Here is a 24971-nt window from a genome sequence, read left to right on the forward strand (position 1 = left end):
CAAAGACTAAGCAAGAATTAGTGTTTTATCTGTTTTTAAATTGAATAAAAATAATGGAACAAAAATTCTTCGCGTAAAGATAACCTATACATTTTCATCAAAATCTCAAAAGTATGTTAATACGAAATACGTGAATATACGCGAATATACGTGAATTATTTTATATGAACTTAAATCTTATTGACTTGAGATCAGTTTTCAAAAGTATTCTTTTTGACAAATTGTTTCTAATTCACCTTTAGATTGCTGTTTATTTTAAAAGGGTATTTATGCGAAAACTTATTCTACATCAATAATATGTAGCACGTGTCGCTAAATATTGATTTCAATTTTCTTCGCCCTATTGTAGGAATTACCCATACATTCTTATCACTCGAGAAACACTTGGTTTCCTGGAAATGGAATAACTACAAAGTGTAGGAAAAAAGCAATGTTTTTCATAATTATATTAGCTTATTTTTAGTACACAGAATGACGTCTTCATAATAAGTGCGAAGAATTATTTGAGGACTCGTGTTTTATTATATTTTTCAAGCATAACTGAAATAATTATCACATCAACCATTATTTTAATCTGCTGTTAACATTATATGCATTGTGGTAGATTTGGGGGACATTGAGGTAATGGAAACGTCTTCACAGACATTGATTAAATGCGTACTATTAATACCAAAAAATGTAGAGACAAACAAGGTATTCTTTTCGTGGTGAGAGGTATACCAATTTAAAGGGCTATCCGTGGTTTTCTTTTATTATTTTTCATTAGTACCGTCATGTCTTCTCCCATCTCAACGGAAAAAGAAATTATTTAGCTAGCTTTAGGTAGATGATTGGTCGATTGCCATTGCCATAGACGAGGATAATTAAAACAGGAAATCTATACACGCCAGAAAAAATTAATACAGCGCGCAGCATTATGATTGCTTTATTTGTCGACAAAACATTATTCCTAAAATACACAAAAAGTTGTTTAGCGCCTGTAAAGTTCTTATAGCAATTACACTGAAACAACTTACTAAAATGCAAAAGCAAACAGTGGAACTTATGGAAGTTATCATGGTTAAAATAAACAAAACATGAATCCCCATAATGCAAAAAAAAAAGATTTAAAAAAATATATTGTCGGGAAATAAGGTTTATCTGAAAAGGGAAGAGCAGTTATTAATATTAATAGTTTTAACTAAAACAGAAGCCAATAAACTGAAACAAAGATACTCGCGTTATAAAACATTACTTAAAATAAATTTAAGGGAAAAGATAAACACTACCAGTGTTTATCTTTTCCCTCCCCTGATTTATGAAAGAGAGGAATAATTTAAATATTACTAATTGAAAAAGAACACTTTCGAGTCTCGACTCGAAAGTTTTCTTTGTGAGAGTACTGAGAGTACACAAATGTACTCTCGTGTCTGATGCAGAAGATGCGAAATATGTACACTCACCTAAACCCTAAAAAAAATACGCGAGAAATGTGACAGGGCTAAGACAATGGAACATACTAAGCATAAATCAAAGACGGAAAGAGAAATACCAGCCTTTTTACCTTGACCATACTGACATATTGGCAAGAATAGATCTTCATAATATAAAAGAAAGCTATCTAAAAATAGCAAGCGACAGCGAAACAGGACAGTGCTATAAGAACGCGTTTCAATCAATGTTTTTGAAAATAGGAATAAGTCCGGTCTTAAAGACGTCACCGCGATGTGTATTATTACATAAAAAAGTTTGTAATATTATTGTTATTAACTATAGAGTATAAAACTGGCCAGTTGGCCTTCTTGAATCTTAATAAATTTAACATTTTTCAAAAAAATATTTTACCTCCTGATCAGAAATGAAGGTGACTGGATTGTGGAAATGCATCATAAGACCTAATTTTTGTGGTAAAAAAATGTTAGAAATCTTCTAAGATTTATTTGAAGGAAATTATAATAATTCGATATGTAAATAATGGAGCGAATATGACGTCAATTGATAATGAGGATAGCGTGAAGTGTTCGTGAATGGTACCATCGGTTTCGCAGAACTATAAGGAAAATTAAGCAACTAATTCATTACCCGTCCAAAAAAATCTTGTCAAAATATAACCGTAATCTCGATTACGTCTGTTAAACTTTATCAAGTTGTTGCTTGGACACGCAAATAAAGCTAATTTATGAAACAACAAACAATTATTGTCTCATATTAATACTAATTCACCTAAGCTCGATTTCAATAGTTCGTATACCCTTCAGCTAATCATTTTAAATATTACGGATTTGATTAATCGTCTTGCAATTCACGGAATTGTACAATATCGATCCGTGTATTTAAACCTCGAAAATTGATTGCATAAAAACAAGAACAAAGTAAACAACGCATAAGTTGATATGCGATAACACGGAAATACCACACAATAAAATAAAAAAATAGAGAAAACGTTTAATTAATAGACAAAGGATATAAAACAAAAATAAAAAAACAGAAGCATCTCGAACTGCCAAGGGAGATATTTAAAGACCCACTCCCTACGCTTTAGGTTAAATAGACAGTTAAAGGGTCCATACATAAATACAACTATATAGCAAATAACAAAGTAATAAGTATGTACTATAATATTTACCCATAAGCAATTTCGTATATTCTGATAAGAGGTGATATAGGTTTTCAACGTAAACCTCCTTGACTTGTAGTCCCAATGTCTAATTTACTACAAAGATAACGTGATTTACGATAAGAATTGTTTGTTATTCAATTTACGGATCCATGACAGGCAAATCTTAAAGGTCACGTTTAAACAATAAAGTTTACCACATCTAATTGAATTGTATTCGTCTATTTTGTTAACTTTATATTATCATGATAATGTAAGCCGTAGCACGTCATCCGCTGAACATGGTACTCCTTTATAGATTTCTAACAGGACCGATTGGAAGCAGCCTACATCCAGCGACTTCTGACGACCTTAAAAATGTCGTCTGTTCGACCGTGGTCCCCACTCAAGAACGTTAGGGCCACAGCGGCCATCTGTTCTGCGTGCTATGTGGCTTGCCCACTACCTGTTCAAGCTGCCAATTCGCTGGGTTATGTCGATTATTTTAGTTCGTTCAATAATCTCCTCATTTCTGTTTCAATCTCGTAGAGAAATTTCGAAGTTAGAATACTTCAATTTATTACACCACTTTTGTCATCCAGACCATATGTTGTTTTTAATGACATGTAATTTCAAATTGGTAAGACATGGAGACCGAGCGGTATTACAAAGAAAACGACATGAGTTTGGTAGGCATGTTTTGGCGCACGGAGTGCGCGCATGTGCGGTGGTTCTGCAAGTGCGTAGGGTGAGTGTGGAGGACCCTTCCGGACCGGTGGTCCGGCTTTGTTATTCCTAGGACGACGAGCCTACCTGTTTTAGATAGGAGCCGTGCCCGGGTTTCTGGGACTCCTGGGTAGGTCTAGGTGTCCTACGGTTAAAGCCGATGTGTATGGAACAGCGGATCCAATTGTTTTACATGGGAGCAGTGCCTGGGGTTCTGAGACTTCTAGGTGATCTAGGTGTTTCGCGATCGGTGTTACTCTGTAGTGATGTGTGTAGGTATACGTAAGTGGCTGGATTGTTTCTGACAGCGGGCGTGCCCGTGCATGTGGGGGTCGTGCACCGTTTTGGTGGCTCCAGGGTGCGACCGTATGTCAGTGCTGTTTCGGTTACATGTAATTTGTTGGGTTTCGATTTCTTGGTATACATCGGTTTGTTTTCTTTTGGAACCTAAACTTCATATGCCATGCAGATTGTAGTATTCACTATTACAGTATAAACCTGAATTTTAAAGACATTCGATCCCCGCGTACATAACAACAGTTGTAATATTATACTCGTATATAGCAGGTGGACTGAATTAAAATTCGTGAAAGAAAAAACAATGGAACAGGCAATAAAATTAAAGGTAGAGAATGATAAATGTCATAGGTTCGGTAAACTTAAAGCAGAGAAGCTAGTAAGCTTTCCGATAAAATTTCTTATTGCATAAAATATATGACAAACGCTACTGCAGTACGTTAAAATCTGCCACTTCAATCGTTTACTAGTGTGTCTGAGAGAACACTTAATTAATTCTGTTAAATAAATAAACCTTTTTCTATTGCAGAATTACAGTTATTCGTTAATTTAAAACAAGCTTGATATCTGCTCTAAGTTAGTTTAATATCTGCTCTAAAGACAAAATTTAATGAAGTTATAATTATCATTTTTAATAAGCCATAGGGCGTCCACAGTTGTGTATAGCACTCTCAAACATTTCCAATAGTACTGATTAGAATCGGCCTTCAGCAGCTTACCACACCAAACTGCTGGGCTATGTCAGTTAATTTCGTCCGTCTAAGGATCTCCTTATTTCTGATTCGATATCGTCGAAAATTTTAAGCAAAAGTCTTTCAACGCCTCGTTGAACTACTGTAAGCTTGCCAATGAGACCCGAAGTGCGAGACCATATTTCTGTGTTGTATGTTGTCACTGGTGACAGACATGGGTAGTTTAGACCTTTGTATTTAGGCTTTAACGGGATTAGACTTGAAGATGTTTCATGGTTTCCCTAATGCAACAGAGTCGAGTTGGATTAAGCGGTTGTTACGTTTTTTGTTAAAAATTAGCAATGCTCCGAATGACGAGGTACCAACCAATAAATAATAAGGAAATGTTTACACTACCGTGTATTTTATTAACAAAAAATGAAAATAGGTAAAATAAATAACATATAATTATATTTTAAAGAAATATTAATTTGTACATTACTTTATTCCATCTTAAAGATATCTCTTATAAATTAATCCTCAGTAGAAATAGGACAACAACATATTTAGAATATAATTTAAAAGTTTTTTTAAAGAATTTTAGTGAAATAACTGCTTGAAAATTTATATAATAGAAAAATCGTTAATAATATGCACCGCTCACGCAGCTCGCGCACGGCTCGCGCACAACTCCCGCGGCCGCCGCGCACTATAGCACAATTGACTGTTTCTTATCATACTATGTTATACACTACGAAAATATGATTTGAGTTTATAAAGAGAATCACAGCTTAAGTAATGGTGTCGCCGAGGTCGTCTCGCTAAGGCCGTCTCGTCTCAAACATTTAGAATAGTTCCTTACATTTGTAAACACAAATGAAATAATTACTTTAATAATATCAAACTTTAAGTACATTTACTTATGGAACATGCTGACCACATCTCAAAGTTTATTTTACCTTTAAACTTTTAATGTAAATATTTCGATTCAAGAAGAGATAGAACTTTGAATTTGTTAGATATAGTAAATTGGTATTAACAATAAAATCGTTAGTGAATCTGACATCGTTATATAATTTATAGCCCAGTCTATTTCTAAAACTATACATTAACATAGCCATAGAATGAATTAATTTCCTTGAATATGTGATTTAGATCAAAAAGATTACTAGAACCAATCAACCAGTCCAATTATTTACACCATGGCATCCTATCTTACAATAACATACAGCAAATAAAATATACAAATATGCTAACGTTTCCTATTTTGTATCGATAGATTCAACATTGGACAGTGATACCGATCACAGAGAACATATCTAATTCTTTAGTATAAGATTTAGCTTCATAACATAATTGTGCTAAAGGAATGATTCCATCCATCCAATAACGAGGTCGCACAACTCTTGGCACCTTTTGAGTATTAACACTATCATATATAAACAGTAGTCACTATTCATTCAGAAAACACCACTACAAACTAGAGGAGGCACATACTTCAGGTCGACGAAAAGGAGTTCGAAAAATATAGAAATAAATATAACCTTAGCTTAGTTCATTTACAATCGCACCATAACCGTTGACGTAACAACGCACGCATGCAAATACTGCACTCGCAGACACGTCCCCACACGTACACCCACATGTACACGACGAACACGTGCACTACAACCGGATATCGTTGGTGGCGGCCGCCAGCAGCGGGCCGTGGTTGCGCCTCCACGCTGTGCTGCTCAGCGCCTCGTCTTCACTTGCCACGTACTCCATCTCACCGGATTCTCTTCTAGATACATCCCTCTCCATGGTCGCGCTCGACGGTTCGCCTTTTGGCATCAGGTGCTCAGCGTCTTCGTTGCGAACGAACGCATGGCACTGCACGTCGTCTTGAGGCCCGTACCTGTGCAGGCTGAGAAACTTGAAATTGGCCACTATTGACGAGTTGATGGGTCTCGTCTGTATGTTGACCGTAGTCGCCGAGCGCTCGATCCGCTTACTGCGCCCCTCGGCCGGCGCGAGCTCGAGCGACTGCCCGCGCCCGTACAGCCGGGACTGGCCGAATCGAGGCGTTAGCCTCCCGATCAAATTATCTTCTTTGCGAACACATTTTGCCACTTGCGCCTCGTCAGGTGGTTTTGATTTTTTCTTCAAGAAAAACGGCGTCAATCTCTCCGTAAACGGTCGGGACGTAACGGCGCCCGCGTCTTGCACGTTCGACGTAGAACTCGAAGGTTTTAATGGCTTAATAGATGCCGGTTGGGTCTTTATCGGGTTGGACTTTCTTTGTATGCTTATTCTGGAAAACATCCCATATTCCTCTTTCTCCTTACGATCAATCGAGGCATCGGACACCAGCTCGCAGGCTTCATGTTCCTGTCCTTCGTCTTCGCATACTTTTAACACGCAGTACGTGTCGCGCTGTAACTCGGCGAGAAGGCTGTCATCATTCGAAACGGTGTCAAGTTTGGTAAGAGGCTGCGTCGACTCTGCTAGGGTGTCCTGTTCGTCCGGACTGACGCCATCACTGGGTAGACTGTTAGAGGATCCGCTGGTGACGTGCACTAAAGTCGAGCGCTCCCGTGACCGTCTAGTTTCCAGGTCCGGTTTGGGTTGCAGGCGATTCCGCGCAGCCGTATTCCCTCGCGGTGGTACTGCTGGCGGCGCATCATCGTCAGAGGCGTGCGCGTGACTCATAAAGTTTGCCATCAACTCGTACTCTTTACATCGATGGGAGACGTCGACTTCGAATCGTCTGGGCGTATATTCGGGTTTGGGGCCTCTCCGCGGCGGCTTCAGCTCGACATCTACGTATTCGCAGAGCGCCGGTGGAGAGGAGAAAGCGGCTCGCGATGGGGACAGCCGCGCTGGCTTGGGTGGTCGCGCGGGCTTGTCGGTCGAAGCGTCGCTGTCTTCGGAAGGTTCGTGTTTTAAACAAGACATTGTAAGGTAGCCGCTGCCCGTGGATTTATTCGATTTGCCAGAAGAACGCTCATCGCCGAGACGGGCCAGTTTGAGTGATTCGGTGCTGGAACCGATGTCAATGGAGGTGTGTTGCGGGGGGAGTGTTTTTCCATCGAGATCCACAGTGGGAGACATTTCGCCTCGCCACGCACGCCAGAAGAACGACCCGCCATCAACGCTAGCCGCCGCGCCCGCCAGGTGCAGGTAATTGTCGTCGCCTATCGGCGCTTGCCTAGAACGATACACACAACATGAAAAACTTTAATGAAGATATGATCTTAAGTATTTGAAGCATCTAAAACAGGGCTGCAGTTTTGTAAAGTTTACAGTTTGTTAAAAATATATATTGTATAAAGTAAATAATATTTTCTTACTTGCTGCCGTATTTAGTCTCTCTTGCAAGAGACCGACGGTATATGCAATGCTGGTGTTCGAGGTCGAACACAGTTTTCTGTAATTCACATAGCGTTGACGCCTCGGCCTCGCGTTCTTCAAGTGTTGTTCCGTCTGAAACAATTGTATGTTATTAACTAGTGATAGGTGCCCTTGCACGATGTAACCTTTTGGAATAAGTGGCGCTGACGTGAACAAAACGGAAATTTTAGAGATGTAACACACCTTATATTCCAAACGTTGTGCTGCTGTGTTCAGAATTGTGAATGTTAAAATGTATACAGCACTGCACTGACAGAGCTATGTTCACTTACGAGCATTCATGTAACTGAACGGATATCATATAATTACTTTATATTTTAAAAGAGTGTTCATAACCTAAAGTCAAATTAAGTATATAATAATAAAAACTAATCGCCAAATGTTATGTTAAACTGATAACTTAAAAATGCCTTGCCCAATTCGGCAATACTATTTGTTTTATTTGTATGGAGAGATGAAAAATATTTTACTTTTTTCAAACAAGCCATCAACCAAGTTAAAATATGTGTCCCTAGGTTTCTAAACATATTGTTTTATTGTATTGTATCTATATACATTACACTATATTATAGTGTATTTTTTTACATAGTGATGATATAAATTAATTAATAAATAAGTGTATGGTATATGATATGGTAAGTTATTTTATGGGATCAGATTCTCACTGGTCAATTGGCATTTCGCGGGTTCAAGGTGGTCGGGCGCAGAGAGTGTCTCCCCTAGAACCTGGTTTAAAGTAGCAATGAGCGGTGGCTACCTGAGGAACCTCGGATCGGACAGCTACGTACTCCTATTTCATGAGATTGTGATGGGTAGGTAGTGGTTGATATTTATAAAAAGGTTACCGTGAGGTCGGTGGCGCCGCTCGTCGAGGCGCTGTGCGTGCGCGACAAGCAAGGCGTGCAGCCGCTGCAGGTCGCGCGCGGGGTCCAGCCGCAGCGCCAGGGCGGCAGGCGCGCTGCGGGCGCGCTCATCCAATCCCTCGCCGCCGCAACCCTCCGCCTCAGGCTCACTACGTCCGCAGCTATTAAAAAAAAATCAATTCTTGTTACGTTCGTAAAAAATTAAAACGTCAGTGAAATTCACAATTTTTTTGGTACAAATTACATAATAATTAGTCCTAGACCATATCGTTATGTAACTACACATCACTATAATTAATTAATAATAATCGTTTTATTCATATACTACACAGAAACGGAGACTCGAGGTTCTTTGGCAAACTTGAACTATCCTTGGATAGAAATATGCTCGAGATTTCTCTACGAAAGCAAATTAAAATAGATCCGCAGACGTAAAAAAGTAATGAACGTTGTCTAGCGGATTGGTAATTTAGTGGCAGTGGGAAGGACATAAAGAATGGATCGCCGCTAGTGCCTTAAGGTTTTAGAGAGAAGACCACGGACCGGGTACCTAGGAGTCTACTCATAAGATGGACAGATGATCTTGTTAAAGTCGCAAAACATTGAATGCAAGCCTTTATCCAACGTATCCGTCCCGTCAACGCACGCATACATAAGGCGCGGTACAAAGGTTCTGATAGCACTATAGTCATTAAAGCGTTTATTGAATTTCTGCTATTGATATAGTCGTTATTAAGGTTCAAGTTACACAGATGTAGTGATAAAGCGAATGTTACCATGTCCACTTGTCGTCTGCGTAGTAGCCGCGGTGCGGCGCGGCGGGCGGGCGCCGGCACAGCGCGCCCAGCAGCCGTACCCACTCCGCTCGCTCCACGCAGTTGCTGGCCTGCACTAGCAGAACGCGCTCGCGGTGCACTGCACACATCACACATCAAACATTAAAGTCATCCATAGCTTTCTTTTTTTTTTTTGAGTATCAACTATACAACGATTAAATATGTTTTACTGGGAAATAAAAAATCTTATGCGAGGTGCCTATACGATGACTTATGTTAATATATTGTCGCACCTATTTGGAAGATGTTGTTGGCGCCGAGAGGCGCGCCGGCGGGCGGGCAGTCGAGCGCGGCGACGGCCAGCACGCCCGACAGCGGCAGCCGGTGCGCGGGCGCCTTTGCACCACTGCGAGACCACGACAACTCGTAACTGAAAAATTTTATATAATTATGAAGACTGCGACATATGGATTCAATAATAGCAACTAATCTAACTCTGCTTCGATTCTTTAGGGCACACTCAAAATACTGAACGTGGTTCGAATGACATTCGAACTGACGGCGCTCACTAAACCAATATAACGAAAGAGCTTGGCAGCCTTCCTTTCCCGTAAAATAAATAACGTCGCCCAAGCCTAACATCAAGGGTTTTTATAAATTACTTAAAATTACTATTTTTTGGGTTTCGCATGGTAATCTCTCTAAATCTTTTGCTCACTGGAAGGAAGTTTACCGGTTTATATTAGATTCCTAACCACTTATACCCGTTAGGTGGTACAGACTATAAGAATACTATATAATCCAGTGAAGATGTAAATGTCACCAATAAACAGCGTTATTTCAGCAAAAAAGACTTTACAAATGAATATCATTATATAAAAAGTTTACTAATTTACCTAGTAAGCTTAAAATGTCTCCGTTTGGAATGTGCGTTCGTTGGACGGGTCCACCTACGTCTCGGTGAGCCAGAACCCGCGCGGGCGCTCTCCGACCGCTTGATCATTATACTATAAAAAAAAACAATATACAATTATAATGATAAGTCTATTATTTAAAATTAAAACTGATTGCTAATATTGCTAAAACTTTATTTACATATTTTAATAATCATCATTATTCAGCCACAGGACGTCCACTACTGAACGTAGGCCTCCCAAAGGCTTGCATCCAGCATCTTTCAACTACCTTAATAAAATCGTCTGTCTTTGTGGGAAACGGAAATATATTGTTTCATTAAGTATTAATTTATTTAATGAAATGAACATTGTTTCTTTTAAATGTATAAAATAAACTTCTTTCAATTAAATTTAAAGTAAAAAACGTACCCATATCTGCTCCATGAATGCATGAAAATAGGATTTTACTGAATATTGCAATTTGAATTTAATTCAATTCAATTCAATTAACTTAAACTTTAGAAAATTAACGCTCACCCTTCTTTAAGTAACACAGGTGACTCTTGAATGTTGTTGTTTTGGGTATCAGAGCTAGTGGAGATTATTTCAAGGAACTGCTTAATTGCCTGCACCTGAGAACAATGACAACGTAATAACATTCACAGTAAAATTATAATTAATTATGGCGCTATAACTAGAGTCAGTTCAGTTACTATGGAAACTTCGTGTTCGCATTAAGGGTAAATACCTAGACAAACATTTATTTCACACCACAATGACACACACACACAGTTTGACGTACAAAACAATTTGAAAGTTATTAAAACTAGATTAAAATAAAATTTGACAAAATAGAAACAATTTCTTTAAAATTGGTATATCGCAGTAGTATGAAATAGAGCATAATTCAGTGACCTGAATCTCACAGTGAGCGAAACACTAATTTTCTATCATGAACTGGTGACCGTTACCGGCTGACCAGTGAAGAGAGCAGTGAAAATGAAGAATATAATTTACTTCTTCAATAACGAAATTAAATAAGAAATTGAACATCGCCGTATGCATGCAAGCCATCGCTCGAAACAAGATAGTGAGGCCGCGTGCCAATATAAATCCGGGCGGTTTGCTTATGCTATCTACTATCAAACATTTTACCCTTTTTTAATGTCGAGTATAAAGAGTATAATAAAATAATAACATGTCTTAGTTATTGTCATAAATGTTGTTAGAATGAACTCCTGCAATTCCATTAGACAAAAATTTCAAATCATTTGACAAAAATCTTGGCATGAAAATATTTAATATCTTTGCATATCGAGTTTACTAAGTGAAGCATATTGAAGCACATTAAATTATGGAAGTTAAAAATATCGGTGTACTAACATGTCTGGGAGTGCAAAAACTTCGATACAGTTCTGCCATGTACTCCTCTTTGCACACCTGCTGCGCAGAACGACTGCTTACCAGGTTACCCAGCGACTGAATGGTCTTTGAGATTAGCGTTAAGGTACGGTTGGTTTGTGGATCCTGAAAATATTCATATTCAAATTTAAATAGTCTCAAAAAACAAACGCTTATTTAAACGGAGATAATCAATAAACAATGTTTCTTTTTGAGCAATATAGCTAGCGACATTTTTCTCCATGCGGCTTACTCTGCATGAGCTATGATTAATAGAAAGATTTTCCATCTCATTAAAACGTTCTTTTTCGATTTTAGCGATAAATTCCTATCAGTTCTTTTAGTTTTATTAAATATTATAAAACACAAAATCTGTTTAGTTCCCTAGCTTCTATTATATGTCTTCTGTATTACAGAAGTCAAAGTCTTCATTTGTAAACTGTATTTAAACAAAATAACAACATATGTCAATACTGACTATAGCACATCTTTAGCCATAACGTGTTGAATACTATACACCACAACATGCATGTTCTTAAAGATTGAAATTTTCTAAACATGTGTGTTAAAAGCGTGAATCTATTCAAATGAATTGCTGTATAGGTATCGTATACTTACAATTTGTTCGGTGGTGAGGTCGAAGAGTCGCGGGCCGAGGATGGCGGGCGCGAAGAAGCGCAGGAATATGAAGCCGGACACGACGGAGTAGCGCACCTCCGCGTTGCAGGGGAAATGGCGCGCGGCGCATTGTCGCAACGCGTCGAACAGCCGGCACATAACCGCCGGGCACGTCGCGTACGACGACGTGATCGCCGCGAACACCTGCCGCACCGCACACAACATCTCTTATACCAGTGGTGTCAATTTTGCGGCCCGTGATGAACATTTACGACACGTCAATATATCTATTTACGTATATCCAGGTAAATTTTGTAAAGATCATTCATCATATAAGAGAAGAGATACCAAGTATCAGGAAGTAAACAACAATTTAATTTTACATACGTTTATTACAATATACTCGTTAAAATAAAAGCATTTGTTCGTATGGACACTATTTTTTTTTCGGGCCACCTAAATTTAAGCTTTATTTATTTGGCCCATTTGTGCTACCGTGATATCTGCCGAACATATTACTGTATTTCAGGTTGAAAATCAAATTCAATACATCATTATTCAAGTAGGTATTTTCAAGAGCCGGCCAAAAACTCAATGGTTGCTCTTAACTGTGAGTTACCTATACTCATATTATTTTTAATAAGAAGTTAATGTCGAGGGCAGCTGTTATTTAGGGCACCCTAACCTGCCACTAGCTTCGACTATTTTGAAGGGATTGACTGATCCAAAGATTTCGACCGATTGTGAAGGAATAGCGATGGTACCGGCGATAAACTAACTATATATTCTGGGACACTCTGTAGGTCTTATAGGGTATTTTTCTCATGTCGCAAATGAGTGGTCACTTTAAACGTGGATAATAATATAAATAAATGAACAAATAGTTTTCTCAGCAGCCCAGAGGATGAACACAACCAAACAGAGTCTAGTTGAATATTATAATATTATGTAGTGTTGTCTGACATACCCGTTCGACGTAGTCCTTCAGGTTGGCCAAGTTGGTAGCAATGGCGGCGGAAGGTTTGACCCGCGCGGGGTCGATCTCACAAGGCCGCCGCTCGGCCAGCACAGCGGCGAGCGTGGGCCGTAATACCGAACGCAGGTACGAAGCCCCGCTGAGTCGCATCGCTTCGTCCATCATCTTGGACACCAGCGTATTGCCGCGAAATATTGTGGTTGCGTCCCTGAAAAAGTCACATAATTGTTGCAGTCTCACTTTAACGGGCTTTGACGACAACTAACTTCGTTACAAAATCGAAAAGGACTTTCTAACACAATATAATGAAAGACAAAATTATTAAGGAAATATAATCGTACATGATGAATGTAGACCGATAGTCGCTCATTGCAAGGCATCATATGCCTCTCTCAATGATCGCCACGATGATTGCTCTTATACTGCCCACATGCAGTGACTTCCTGGGACCTTTATTATGTCTTTGTTACATCTAGTGGGCTCTATTACCGAGGCCGCGTTTACCTACCACCTTCGACTGTTCGAGCTAACGGCGCCACGCTTCAAGCGACCAATTCTTCGAGCAACGTCGATGTCCTTAGTTCTTCTGCGGAGCTCTTCATTTCAATCTGGCAGCGAAGATCCAAGCTAGCCTTCTTCATTATTATATAGGTAACTTTGAGCCTTTCTATAAGTCCCAACGTATACATACATATAACATATGTGGTAAAATACTTACGTGAGAACAGATATCTCAGCGTCCGCGAGCTCTTTAACGATGGGTACAATGAGATCGTGGTGGGTGAACAGCCTCACTAAAGGTTGCGCAGCGTCCGTCTTGCTAGACACTATCTCGCCTAATATATACACCGCCGAAGCAGTTATTGGCTGCAACACAACATTTTACAATGTACACACACTTCAGCTATAGATAGAAAACATACAGTTAAACCGAATTTGACAAGAGAATTCTCTTGTTAAGTTAGTGATTACAATTTTAAAAAATTAATACAATTTTTATAGTAACACACTACTGTAGCAACAGAGTGAAACCTTACATTAGCCTAGTAATTTTATCAGCTATAGGATATGTAAATACATGTCATATTTTGTGCATCTGTGTATACATATATTGATAACTTATGTTCGATGTGATCAAGAGTTTACATATATTTTTACCTTTTATATTTGTTAATTTTAAAACTCTTCTTTCAAATTGATATCTTTGAAAGTTAAAACACTTTACAGATGATCGTTACTTTAAATTGTTATTTATGATACAAAATTAAGCGTATGGAGAGTTGATTTATTTACCTTCTGGTGAACACTCCTGAGGAAGAGTTCCTCGAGCTGTCGGTAGTGGTGTATGGGGAAGACGTGATCGACAGTGTACTGGAGTAATAGCCGCAGCGAGCCAAGCGTTGCACTGCCCGCTGCTGACAGCCTCGTGCCCGGCGGCGTCGCACCGCGGGACAGCGCGCCGCCTGCCCGCGACGTCAGGAAAAACCTGGCAAGGTCACAAATCGTTTATTTATCAATTTCAAATAGGCACGCTAACAGCAATACATAACATAAGATTATATTAGTTTCATTACATCATCATCATATCAGCCGGTAGACGCCTCACTGCAAAGAATAGGCCACCCACAAAGGTAACTTAACTATGTCGTCAATACACCAAGTGGCCCCACTAGAGAATCATTCGTCCGCATCGGCTATTGGTTGCTTGAGCGATATGTCCCCAATTCTAAAGAAAATTTTTCAAGCTCTATCTGTGACCGATTATTATATATTATAAATTATTATTATACATTATATTAAGTGATTTAATATATAGTTGTAGTACCAGGCGCACATGGGCGAAGGCTCAGGCTGCCTCAGCTGCAGGCGGACTTCGCCCAGAAAAAAGGGCGTAGCCCCGTCGTGCCACACCGACACGCGCGCCTCGCACGCCACTCCGGCCTGCAAGTACAAAAAAAACATGAACAATGTACTTGCACCATTTAGTAAATATTTCTACTGTAGTACTGAAAACCCTAATTCAAGTAGTAGTAGTAGTTCTAGACTAGTTAATATAAAATAGGTCTTCTTAGTGGTCTGCATTTAGCCCTCTGCCTACTCAAACACGGGAAAACTATAAAATCAACAGGCAAACAACAAAAAAAAAACTATACGCCAATAACGTTATTTGAAAGTAATCGTTTCCCGAAGTTATGTATGTCATTGTATAAGAAAAATAATTCAACGCATTTTGAATGGCACGAATGTGAAACTGATAGCATTGTTACAGTCAAAAACGTTGCAGCATATATGGGACACTCGCTGTGTAATCTCTACAGGTACTATAGAATGACTTGAACAGTACGGTTTATAAAAGAAACAAACAAGACGAAAACACAAAAGGCAAAAATAATAAAATATATATTTTGTATCCGGCACACAACACGACTACTAAAATTAGCAAAAACAAGAGTTATTATTTCTTGAATAGAAGAATTTTGAATATTTGTAGATATAGTTATTTGTGTTTAATTTAAAGAACTTACCGATTGAGAGCCATCCTTGTCCTTCGGGTCGGCCTCCATGACGAGATCAAAGCTAAATATTTCGTCAAACTGTGGGTTGACGGTTTTCTTCCTAGGTTTGGTGCGCTTCTCGACTCTCCGTCCGTTGGAGTAAAGTAACGTGACGAGAGCGAATGGGTCGCACTGGCCGTTCCTGGTGGTGAGTTCAGAGCATTCGAGCACCCTGAGGCGGAGGGTGTCGGGGCCCACGCGGGCCGCGCAGTGTCTTTCAGGATCCGACCAGTAGTCGGCGGCGGTGGGTGTGGGCGAGGCGTCCGGCTCGGACATCGTATGCATCGGAGGTTTCGAGCGGATCGCCCATTGCGCTCGATCCTTGAGACTCTCCGACCGCGACAACGTAAGCGTCGGCTCCGTGGCGACCGCGCTCAGCAGCTTCTTGCTCGTGGAACTCGAACAAGAGCCGAACCGCATACTCTCCTTGCAGTACTCAGACAGCCTGACGAGATTATTGCCCTTCGTTTTCGAGTTGTCCGCCGCCGGGTCCGGGTCGGGCGGCTTCGGGTCCATCCGCAATCGTTTTCTCGAGTCCTCGAGAGTGAGCTCGATGTACGCCTTGCCTTGCACCTCAGAGTCCGCATCGACCGGTCGCAGTGCGAACCAGTGGTCCTTGTTGTTGTAGCGCTGCAAGTCTTCTCTTTTGATCGCCACCTTGCCCAGGACCTTGTCCTGTTTGAGGTGTTTATCGCGGTCGAACACGTATATGGAAAGGTATCGGAATCTTCGAGGCACTTCAAACTGGAACTCTTCGCCGAAGAAAGGGCTGTAAAAACATAACGTAATAAATAAATTTTACATTCCCATATTTCGTGTGACAGGAATTGATATGTCTTTAATAAAAAAAATATTTTAAAATGTGTTAAGAGCCGTCACTGGGGCTAAATTTTGTTAACAATCGCAATATAAATACGTGGGAGTAAAAGTAAAAGCAACAATACGAGTAGTCGCTAACAAATTAGTTGATGCATAAAGGTCGTTAATAAAATTACTGTTTCATACGAATCCCTGCATTTGAGGGCGATGTGTTGACATTCGGCATACCACACTTTATGACACAGCCGTCTATATTCATTCGTGGAAATTTGAGTGTTAATTGCGCCCAGAACGCAGAGGAGGGGAAGGGATAGGCACAAACGTAAAAAAACATTATACGAATTATATTCTTTGCTAAAAAATTATACTTTGGCATATGTCGTATTAAATTTTTTTAGACTAAATTCGGTATATAACAATGTATGGAAACGCCTTTTACGTAAATAATATTTACTTTTAGACGACTCATAACAAGAGTCACGTTATGTTTACATGTTATCACGGCTTTGTCTTCATAACGCGCCGTGGCTGCCGGTCTCGGCAACGCCATCAATCAAGTTTGTTTATTTGATATGTCAACAGGAACCATAGATAAAAAATCAACTTCCGTCCGCTTATAGTGCCGCTTCAAACAATAACGTAATGAATGCATTTAAAGCCGCCTTAAATGACTGTTATATTAACTTTTTGTGAAGCGCGCCGATAATACAAATATGTATTAAATAATTTTTATTTTAAATTAGTTATAATTAAAAAAAAACATTATCCTTTAAGTCGAACTACAAAAAAATAATTAATTTCCTACATCCATCATCATCATCACCGTGTCAGACGCCCACTACAAGACATAGGGCTCCACCATGGATCGCCGTGAAGTCCGGTCTGGTCCTGCCCGTATCGAGCTACTTCCGATGACCTTTATTATGTCGTCGGATCATTAAGTGCGAAGCCTATCCAGGTCCAAGACGCTTCTTCTGTCTCATGAGATCATGGTCTCCACTCGGGAATTTTTCAACCACATCAGTCGTTAGTCATGCGTACTTTGATTACCAAACGCGCTCTCTTCTAGAAAAAACTAACTTTTCATTCGACGATATAATTACGAAATAAATAACCTTTAATTGTTTCACACACGTTTTTTGTTCAGTAAATCAACAAAAAATGGTTCACCTACCGAATCAGTACCGAAAACAGTAGTGTATAAATCAGTATGGAACTTTGATACATATATTTTCACTCGAGATTTCAAAGCGCTAGTCTTACCAACCCTAATGCTGTTTGTACAATACAATTTGACGGAGAAATTCAAAATAAACTTACAAAATTCAAACAGCAAATAATTAGTTTATAAATTTATGTACGCTCTCAAACATTTCATACCGAGAATCTTCGAATTTTTCATACACATAGCCCGAACTTTCATCATAAATGTTACAGAGGCAGTACACGTGTTAGAAACCCGTAACAGATGGAACAATATCGTAAGAGATATAACCACTAATGATTGAGGTCACGACCTCCAGCATTAAGGAAGCGAAGCAGGGAGGGAGGGAAAAGCATTCATTCCTGCTGGCTTTATTCATCGTAAAGATATAATAACATATTATATATGATCCATCTCCTCCTAGCGTAGCATCCCTCACTCCTGAGGCTCGTGGCCCATTTTGAAAAGCTTATGGCGCGCTATGTTACGCCATCTGTGTCGGTTTCGCGTGATGTGCATTCCTTCTGCTAAATAAATACATTTACTTTCATGTATACATACATACATTATAAATACATTATACGGCTCGTATCGAGGTAATTATATACAATAGGACGTAGTAAACATTGTTCAATTAGTAAAGTTTATCGGGTGTGAGTGTACACAGACGCGGCAACACAGCGTTGTAGGGAACAAGTCCGCGGATACATCCGGCAACTCGGTATTTATAAAATGGAGGCGGCGCTGCCACCAACACAGCGGGCGGATCGCTGCCAACGTATCGCCGCCTTCCCACAAATAATTGTCGACATGTTTTTTTTAAATCTTCTCCTTACAGAGTCGCCAAGAAGCCATGCGATGTAAATAAATCACTAACATGCATTTTAAGTAACAAAAAAAAAATATTTTGCGTAGTCCTTAATTTTACACACAAGGGTATAAATGTAAGGTATTCGAAGGGTGAATCTATAGCTCATTTGTTGTCAATTGTTGTACGACACACCCTGTCTAAAAATAACTGTTTCAGAGAAAATAAATTACGTAACGATAATGTAATAACAAAAAGCACATTCAAAAGCAATTAGCCAGTCGAATTCCTATTGAAAAAATAACTTAAAGCTACATAGTTCTGAGTGATCACTTTATACAGGGTGATTAAACAAAATTGTAAGATTTTTGAGCTTTTTGCTGACAAATGAGCTATATATTCACTCCTTATTTTATATTTCATACGCTGTGAAACTAAAGAGCTTATATTTTTATTTTCAGTAATGCCTAATATCACACGAGGGGACAGTTGATTTATTTAACTCTAGTATATGGGAATATGTAAGTGTAGTTTTTGCCTCGTAGATTTTCATTTTTTTAAAGCTGAAATGATTGAACCGTTCTCTATTTTGGCAGTTATAGAGGTAATAGCAATTATAAATAAACAAAGTGAAAAAGTTATCATTTATACTATAATTTTAAGTAGTGTGAAAAAAATTATTATTAACCACAAAATCCGCCGCAAAAACAGTTTTTTAAAATTCAATTGAATAACGACATAAAACCAAAACACTACGTTTTGGTGTTATTGCGTTAGTTTTGCAACGTATACTTTTATTAGGAAACCGCAGATCAAATTTAGCCTTTAGTAGTACGAGATATGAGATAGATGATTCATCGGACCGCTCTTGACGGACAATTTTAAATGGACTATTCAGTAATTGGAACAGGCCACACCTACACTCGGCGATACAGCGTCGTGTACAGCGTGGGCAACGTGTATGGCGCTGTATGTAGACACGCACTTAAACTTGCCGGCGGTCCGTGGCCTATTTCGCCGGGAGTGATGATCATTTTACGCGCTACGAGGTTCCGCCGACAATTTATCACTTGAACGCTTCCGCTCGACGCCGCTGCACCGCGAGATTTACGAACTGTTCACACCTGAAGACCATCGCGACTAGCACATCATTTCCTTCGATTATTATCGAAAAAAACTATATTATCATTTCATTCTTATGAAAATCTATGACGTAAAATTATTTTTAGCGACTAATTTTTAAAACTGCCGTACAAAAGCAAATTTTTGAAAATCTCAAAAATTTGTAAGAGGAAAATATTCGAAATAGAAATTGCCTTGAATTATAATAACGCCTATGTATTTTTTATGTTACCATGTATCTATGTATTACTTATACAATATAGCCTACTTCTAACTTCATAAAAAAACTACTTCTACATAGGTAAACAAAACATCGGTCCTATTGGAAATTTATTAGGACTTTGTCCAGCAAAAATAAAAGAGAATTAATACATTGCTTAAAACAGACTGAATAAATATTAACTTTGAGAACGACCATGGTGGCGATCTTTGGGGGAGGCATATATGCAGTGTATAGGCAGTGGGAGTGTATCGGTTGATTGGCGATGATGAAGATACTTCTTCGAATACAATATTTTTGCATGCGTATAATGTCTGTATATTGAAGATATTTCGAGAGCACACAGCCTCCTTTAATCTACTTTTTAATCCTAAAAGAATAGGAATCGATCTCTTGTTATATAGCATATGACCTTCGAAACAAATGATAAAAAGGACTTCATACAGACTCATACGAGGTTAAACTCGTTTGTTTTTTCTTATTGCCACATTATCAGCAAATAATACATTAATGTTAACATTAACGCGTCAATAATGTAATTATTTTTACTTCGGAGTGATTACAATTTAATGACGTAATAACGGATACTTATAGAGGGAGAGTTCATACGCATCGTACGTGTGAGTCCGGCGAGCGTATCGGCCCTAAGCACACAGATAGTTTAGAGCAGAGTCGGGGCGATAAGGTATCGCGAGACAAAGAACCCATTAAGCGGTCCGCTGTGTGAGTGACGTGACATTTCCTTCGATATCCGCCACCGCGTCCTGCTCACCTCTAGGGTCACCAAATCATTATCGAACTTCCGTTCCGATCGCTCGACAAACAAATAACCCTTTCCTGTGTGATACTGTGCAACATGGTATAGGTGGCTTGCACATACCCTCCTTGTTTCTAATTACATACGTTTTGCTCAACCAGTGATTACTTTTGAATTTAGAACATCATTTATTTTGGCAATATACATTTACGTAATGAAGGTGATTGGTTATGGTTAAGGCTTTAAACGGGTGTATATATTTCAGAGTGATCAGTTTATACAGAATGAGTGGAAACAGGCGTAAAAGCTTTAAAGATTTTTGCTGACAAATGAGCTATACATTCATCTCTTTAAAGCTTTTACACCTATAACACATCACCCTGCGAAAGTTGTGTTCGATTAGTAATTACTTTTGATTTTAGAATCACCATTCATCATCCAGACTTTACCAGAGTACGTATAAAGGGCTTCATTTAAGATGCGGACCAGTACGTAATGTCTATTTTACAGAACGTCTCGATTTCAAGAATAGTTAACGGTAGATTGAGACTAGAAAAGTAAGTAGAAGAAGTATCACATTTTTCCTTTAGTTCTTTGGACGCTTCAAATGAAATCGTTTGAAACGAAGAAACAAATATATACACTTTCGAAAAGCCAATACATTGATATAGCGGACATATATTTATACATTTCTACTGCCCGGATCGAAATGTTGATTCTAACGAGAAGAACATGCAAGAAACTCAATATTTACACTTTCAAAGTCAATTTAGAATTTTTTCACGTTATAAATCGTCACATGAGATTCAGAGTGATACTAATCTCAAACCTTCTAAAAACCTTTTTTAAGGTAGCGATGCTTGAAGGTTCCTAAGCGAGCCTCGGGCCGCTGCGTACTGCTATTTCACAGGATCGGGTGTATTACAGAAGTGTATACTTTATCCAAAAAAGTAAAATCAACTTAAGGTAAACTAAAACTCTCGTGTTATAAGGTTATTTTGAAACGGTGGCAGAATCTCATTCATTGAATTCCATAAGCGAGGCGGAGGGTAGGAGCGGAAGGGCCGTTCCGCGCCGGTGATGCATGCACCGGAAACGCATCCGGGACGCGGCACGCCGCAGCGCCGCACAATGAAACCTCCCCTTTCCTAATCCCGAAAGAACAAACTCCCACGTCATTTTATTGCTCTCTATTGCTGCTCATTGTTACTGCGACGGCTAATGGTTCACTTGCAAATGTTTTACATGCTTTATTTCTTTATTTTATGGTTTTCCAGTCACTTACACAATAAAATTACATCGGTGTAGTACATCAAATAGTCAACACAATAGTGAGGCAAAACTCATTTAAATAGGTTGTACATCAGACTTTCATCAAAATTCATCAAATGAGCAGATAATAATGAAAAACCAAACAAGGACAGAACTAAAATTAAGAGACCTATACTATTGTTATACAGAAAAGAATTTAACAAAATAATCAAATTGATACGCCTGTCGGAGAAATAACTCCAGTAGTGTATTTAAAAACAGTGATTACAACAAACTTTACATATATATATATAGATACAAAACAGTTTCTTTAAATCTTATATTTAACAAAGAGCGAGCTGATTGGAGAGATTCCAGCGCTCCGGCGGTTCAAGCGACAACTCTTTGACTGTGCCGCGGGTTTATTTGCTGTTCCTCACCGACATTATTTAAAAATTTGTATATCAACAATAATTTACGTAATTTGTAAGCTATTACAAGTCGGTTAATTCGAAATACCTACGACATAACAAGAAAACGAAACAAATTGAAGAAAACTTAATACATCCAACTACAGTTATTAAATAAACATAAGGTTTTAGTTGATTATGTGGCTAAATAGTTACACTGACCCCTTGGTCACTGTAACTATATTATACATCGAAATATCAGAATAAATATCAAACACAATTTAATGTTTTTCTTTAAAAGTTCGTTCTTTAACTTTTTAACTATTGTTGATTAATTTTCAAGCTCAACAAATTATGGACCACGCTCATGTCACGTATATAAATAAGTACCAGATTAAGTTTAAAGTCATAATTTCGGTTAACAAAACGTACACTAAGTAAGTTTGGTATTTATACAACGTGATGCGTCCCGCACGCTGAAATCCTAAATAAGCAGTTCCTAGAATGTGACACACCTATCTCCGTCTCGGAGAACCGCACTCATACACTCCTCAATATTAAATGCATCGTACTACTGAAGACTTTATAATTTACTTCTCGAATCATATTAAATGTCATTAAAAAATACTATTACACACAAATACTATCATCGTGTAAAATTTGAGATAACGTCACAGATTTCCTATTGTCATAAGGTATTGGCCTGTCACAAACAAAAATAAATAAAGCATATTCTAGAGTGATCACTTTCTTTGTCAATTTAATGTCTTAATAATTAATAATGATTACTAAAACGCACGTTTCGTTTTCATTTTGACAAGCCTTTTATTAGTTTTGATTATTGTCAAAAGTTTCATAGCAGGATCAAAAATTTACTCTGTCTGTGTTTGTCTAGGAAAATAAGGTTCGTCTGTACTATTTTCTTTTCGTTTGGCGATAAATTTTAATTTATATATATGCTGTAAGAGCGAACATGAGATTTTTAAACTAGAACGTGAACCGGCGCTTAAGTGTTTGTAAGTTTTTGAAAGTGAATTTTCTTAGACCGCCTTAATTATCTTAAGTGGTCTTAATTCATAAAAACAAATGCCGGCGAACAGTCAAGTTATAAATAATATGTGAGATATGAATGAAAAAAGGAACTAGAGACATTATTCATAAATAAGTGCGAACACGACAGCCGCGCCGCCGTAAGCACCTAATAAAGTATTCATGATACTATTGAAAGCAACACGAACCCCAAGCTGACACCGAGTGATTCTCGTAATTGTAGATACAACATGCGCTGTATGGCTGCGTTCTGAATACCAGTTGTGCAAGCGAGAAAAAAACAACTCGAACGTATGTAGTACTCGGGTAATTACTCTTAATTCAAGCTAACGGTCGTTAATTTTTACTCATTCAGAAACGGACAGGCCTTGACCCAGTAAATATGTTTGTTCCCTAAATAAGTCGGTAATCGCTCCCGAACGATAGATAATACCGGAAGCCCGTCCGGATATCCAACAAAGGGACCGTTATTCCGGTCGTACGGAAACACGACCCACGGACTGTTAAAAAAATTAGGTTGCTTAGTGCGATTATAAATATTTGAGAATGCTTTTACAAACTCATGAATCCATTGTTACAAAATACCACGTGGTGAAAGTTATTGTACTGTACACCACACTTTTTTACACGATTTTAAAATAACGCGATTGACCAATAAGAATAAGTACACTTTTTCTCTCCAGCATGAATATATTTTTTTTAATTCTGCTTTTGACGGTGCTTATATATATAACCTTAGATTTTGGTCCGGTCCGTAATAAATTTACTCGCTTCTTATCAACTAGCTATAAATAGTTGCAAATAGACTTTTATTTGTGTTTTGATGTTTCGTACTAATGCACTAAATTTTCACAGTACACTATTTTTTTGTTTGTAATAAAACACTTTTTATGCGCTTTTATAATTAACGCATCAACCGAAAAGATAGTTTGGTGTTTACAGAACCGTTCGTAAAATTTAAAAACCAATTACGAAAAATATCCCCCGCGCTATGTGTGATTTGAAACAGTATATAAACTTGATAACAATTGACAACTGACATTTTTATCTTGACAAAAGGCAGCAATAACACATTGTGTGTGACATTATGAAATACGGGCATGACCACTGTTATGCGAGAAAATAAAAGTTAACATCATTTAACGGAGATAAGACGTAAAATATATATGCGATCACGTAACGGCGTTAGATCACAAGCCACGACTCGTGGCTGACAATAGCGGTTTTGTTTAATTAACAAACGTCAGGTGACACGACCGCCCGGCAATCTGCTAATTATATGTTAGGGTTTTACTTTAACAATGCAAAATATTATGCACACTGTCGACTGAGAGGGCGGCTTAGATACAATTTTATTTATACTTTACTCACTTAAGTGTTCTCTCCATTGTGGAAGTGCGAAATATCTCTTCTTGGTCGAGTGACAACACACAGTATATGTCCCGATGACAGGCGGTGCCATTGTTGCGAGCTGGCAAGTTCTTTGCTTCACCTGCAATAAATGTAATCTGATTTATCATCTCCAAAATAATTCTTGGAACATGTTCCTATTGGAAACCGGCTCCGAAGGAAATTCAAACAAT

General features: G+C 38.5%; 1 protein-coding gene across 1 annotated transcript in view; it reads right to left on the reverse strand.

Annotated features, from left to right (window-relative positions):
- Positions 1-4733: 4733 nt before the first annotated feature.
- The window catches only part of RasGAP1 (Ras GTPase activating protein 1), a 36848-nt gene continuing 16610 nt past the window's right edge, over positions 4734-24971 (reverse strand). The window contains exons 2-16 of the mRNA XM_068772446.1: positions 24760-24880; positions 15718-16516; positions 15018-15133; positions 14486-14678; positions 13911-14059; positions 13184-13400; positions 12217-12420; positions 11581-11724; positions 10735-10829; positions 10198-10308; positions 9595-9731; positions 9302-9440; positions 8508-8686; positions 7602-7734; positions 4734-7459 (exon numbers count right to left, since the gene is read on the reverse strand). Of these exons, the coding sequence (XP_068628547.1) occupies positions 5935-7459; positions 7602-7734; positions 8508-8686; positions 9302-9440; positions 9595-9731; positions 10198-10308; positions 10735-10829; positions 11581-11724; positions 12217-12420; positions 13184-13400; positions 13911-14059; positions 14486-14678; positions 15018-15133; positions 15718-16516; positions 24760-24880 (4262 nt within the window). The 3' untranslated portion in view covers positions 4734-5934. The remainder of the gene's footprint in view (positions 7460-7601; positions 7735-8507; positions 8687-9301; positions 9441-9594; positions 9732-10197; positions 10309-10734; positions 10830-11580; positions 11725-12216; positions 12421-13183; positions 13401-13910; positions 14060-14485; positions 14679-15017; positions 15134-15717; positions 16517-24759; positions 24881-24971) is intronic.

Source organism: Battus philenor, unplaced genomic scaffold (assembly GCF_028537555.1).
Source record: "Battus philenor isolate CCGP_79_NKW_IND1 unplaced genomic scaffold, ilBatPhil1.0.hap1 SCAF_5, whole genome shotgun sequence".
NCBI lineage: Eukaryota > Metazoa > Arthropoda > Insecta > Lepidoptera > Papilionidae > Battus > Battus philenor.